Below are 3,284 nucleotides of genomic sequence, written 5' to 3'. Positions count from 1 at the left end.
CTATTTTACAAAATTTGAATTTAATTTAAGTTGTTGTTTTTAAATAATAAATTATGCAGTAGTTTTTTTACAGTACTTAGCCGTTGGATTTGAATTTGAATTTAAATTGTAGTTTTTAAATAATAAATTATTTTGGCCCTCGGTTGGAGACGATTTTTTGTGACAAGGCTAAAACGAGCCGTATGGCCCTTTGGCCCTCTGTTGGAGATGGAGGCAAATATGACCATGTACTGTTCATTAAAATATTAATATCTTGGAGGGCTAGAGGGCTAAAACGAGCCATCTGGCCAGCCTTCGGTTGGAGATGGCCTAAGTGCTTCTTACAGGAAGCACTTATAGTAGTGCTTTTGAACTTTTACTAAGAATTAGTTTCAAAAACATGTTCACCAAAACATTTTCAATTATTTTAAAGGCATTTCCAAACAAGTCCCCAAAGCCAATACAAAACATCCAAGACAAACAATCCAAAATATCAAAAGCAATGTCAGCCATGATATATATAGAATAGAAGTATTAATTATACAAACAAACCCACAAGCAACAAGGGCGCGGATTTTTTTAGTGCTATCATTGATTAAAACATCACACACTTATTTATGCATCAGTTTTCAGAGGGAGTCCAAGTCTCTCTCCTTGCCTAAGGATCATCACTAAGCAAACACTTTAGAACAAAAGAAGTTATAAGTGACCTTAATATATAACTTAGTGATGATTAATCATATCTCAGATCACGATCAAGCAAGGCGTAGATCGTGCAGATGAGTAATGGAGGAGCCGAGCGAACTTCCTCCGTGGTGGAGGTGGTCGGAGTTGCGGTGGAGGTGGAAAGTGTACAAGTTATTTGCCCCATTTGCCAATGCAAGTGCAGATTCGTAGTCTCCCTCATTGTCCTCATAACCATACTGTGGATCCTCACTGGCTGCTTCCTGGTCAAACTTTAAGTTTTCAAACACAGTATTAGATATCATTAAAAACATATAATAATTAAAGGAAATAATTAGAAACTGAATTGATATATATTAGGATGCTTGATTTCATATACTCTTACATAGCCATGCAGCATGTTTCCTCTTCTTTGCTCCAAGTTCTTAACCTGCAGTGGTGGGATTTTATTGAATTTCAAAAATAGTACTAGAAACTTACAAATATTAACTTTTGATCCAGTAAAAGTTTCTAAATTACCTTCTTCTTGGTGGTCTCCGTCTGAGTTTTGATCACATGGTACTGTAAAAATCCAACAAATAATTACATTGCCAAATCCGTCATCAACGTCAAGGAGCTCGAATTAAGTGATACACAAAATACAGGATTGGGAAGTACTATTTGTGCTAGATTTTTTAAGGATGTAGGGAGAAGCTTTCGGAAGTGAGATACACTATATGAAGTATCATTTAGGTTTTAAACTTGGGTTTTTTTTTTTGTTACATAACTGGCAAAAGCCCAAAGCAACTTTATTAGAAGGTTCCTCCAAATTTTATTAGAGATTTTTTTAAGTGTCGGCTATTCTAGCAGTGAATTCACATGTCATAATATAAGTGAAGAAAATGATATATTTTTTTGTGTCCTCTACTTGTATTATAATGCGTGAACTACCCGCTTGAATACTGTACACTTTGAAAATTTTCTCAAAGTGTAGGAGTCTACTTCTAGACCGAATGGCTAGAACTTCGATTGTAGCGTTTTTCTTACGATTAGTGTGAGCAATAGAACAGTACTAACTTCGATTCGGTAAGATCCTGTCACACATACAAATTAATAATGTTCTCATATTTTAATCGAAATCTCAAATTTCAAGGTGTTTTCATACTGAATGACTGATTATCAAGGCTTGTGTGTGAGGGATTACAAAATTCTACATGTCAAAAAAATTGTTTATTATATTCCTCAAAATAAATGTTTATTATGAGAAATTATTACCCTATATATCTACTCCGGAATTCTACAAAATTTGTTTATTATTAGGAAATCCATCAGGACTTAATAGTGTGGACTTAAGTTTTTCAGAATAAAAATTACAAAAAGGTTGGAATTACTGGAACCCTAATATCAGATTTTACAGATCTATATTCAGATACCTTTTGAACTTTATAATTATTTTTTGATACTGAAAGCAAAAAGTATATTAGAAACGAAAATCCAACCTTCCTTTGACGTATGGCATCCAAGGAAGACTGCATCTCATCGTCAAGAGAAGCCAGCTCGTCAAAGCGCAGGCCATTTAGATCATGGCCCAACCTCTGCCTGTTAATTTTATACATGAATGAATACTCTAATCCTGTAATATTCATATATATATATATATATATGTATATATATTCCTCTCAGAAACAAGTTGATTTTTTTTTCTTCTGGATTTCCGAATAGAATAGATGTAATTACCTGATCTCTCTCCTCAGCTTATTGTTGATCTCTTTCAACTTCCACAAGGTGTCTTTCATCGACTGCGCCCGCGGCCAAAGAACCAATTAATTAACCAGAAGCAAAAAACACTAAAAAACTTCCAAGATCTAAAAAAATAAACAAAGAAAAGTAGTGGAGAGAAGATATCCTTGATTATAATTAACCTCGTCGTGTGTCCTCCACAGATCGATCCCCATAGTTTTCTGATAGTCATCATACATACTCTTGGTCCTATTACATCAAAATTTAAGCAGAAATTGCCAAAAGAAAGGAGGAAATTAATTATAAAAAATAAAAGATAAATTAAAAAAATAATAATAATAGGGTTTGATGAGAGAAGGACGTACGTAGTGGTAGGGCTGATATACTCGTGCATTTTATTAGTGTTGGAGAGCATAATGAGGGAGACCTTCGCATCACAGAGAACGGTGAGCTCCTGAGCCTTCTTGAAGATCCCATTTCTTCTCTTGGAGTAGGTCACCTGCCTGTTGGTCTGGTTTTCGATCAGCTTGATTTCAATCTTCCCACGACCCATAATTTCTCTCTCTCAAATTTCTTACCTTTTCCTAGCAATTTTCCGATCTTGTTTTACTTGATATATCAAAAAAAAGGGAAGAGGGGGTTGCTTGTGTATATAATATTGGGAGTCATGTGTGGATGAAGAAATGGAGAGGAAAGCAGAAGGGTTTCTATATCGGGAAAGTGAGATGAAAAGTTGGGTTGTAGTCTAACCAGGAATGTCTGCTGCTTAAGGCTTGTTGCTAGCTAGCTAGCTAGAGCCTAGAGATTGCTAGTTGCTAGGTTAAATGTTTAACAGTAGTTCTGAATCTACTGATGATAGCGTCTGATGACTCTGATGTAGCTATAGTGCATAGGGTTTCGAT

General features: G+C 35.1%; 1 protein-coding gene across 1 annotated transcript; it reads right to left on the bottom strand.

Moving 5' to 3' along the window:
* Window positions 1-470: 470 nt before the first annotated feature.
* Window positions 471-3,080, bottom strand: LOC103938026 (agamous-like MADS-box protein TM6). The gene is made up of 7 exons (XM_009348020.3): window positions 2,748-3,080; window positions 2,565-2,631; window positions 2,380-2,441; window positions 2,142-2,241; window positions 1,183-1,224; window positions 1,049-1,093; window positions 471-935 (listed from the first exon to the last, which is right to left on the bottom strand). The coding sequence occupies exons 1-7, from the start codon at window positions 2,933-2,935 to the stop codon at window positions 735-737; spliced, it is 705 nt and encodes a 234-aa protein (XP_009346295.1). The 5' UTR covers window positions 2,936-3,080; the 3' UTR covers window positions 471-734.
* Window positions 3,081-3,284: the final 204 nt, after the last annotated feature.

The sequence above is a fragment of a genome, unplaced genomic scaffold (assembly GCF_019419815.1).
Source record: "Pyrus x bretschneideri cultivar Hongxiangsu unplaced genomic scaffold, Pyrus_bretschneideri_v1 Contig8, whole genome shotgun sequence".
NCBI classification, from domain to species: Eukaryota; Viridiplantae; Streptophyta; class Magnoliopsida; order Rosales; family Rosaceae; genus Pyrus; species Pyrus x bretschneideri.
The sequence above is the reverse complement of the archived record's forward strand: the minus strand, read 5'-3'. Positions and strand labels throughout refer to the sequence as shown.

What these genes read in the sequence shown, in the direction of transcription:
- LOC103938026 (XM_009348020.3), bottom strand. Translation starts at nt 2,935, where the DNA reads ATGGGTCGTGGGAAGATTGAAATCAAGCTGATCGAAAACCAGACCAAC. An exon ending in TGTGGAGGACACACGACGAG is followed by an intron (nt 2,442 to 2,564) that starts GTTAATTATAAT and finishes CCGCGGGCGCAG; the next exon opens with TCGATGAAAGACACCTTGTG. An exon ending in GAAACATGCTGCATGGCTAT is followed by an intron (nt 936 to 1,048) that starts GTAAGAGTATAT and finishes GAAAACTTAAAG; the next exon opens with TTTGACCAGGAAGCAGCCAG.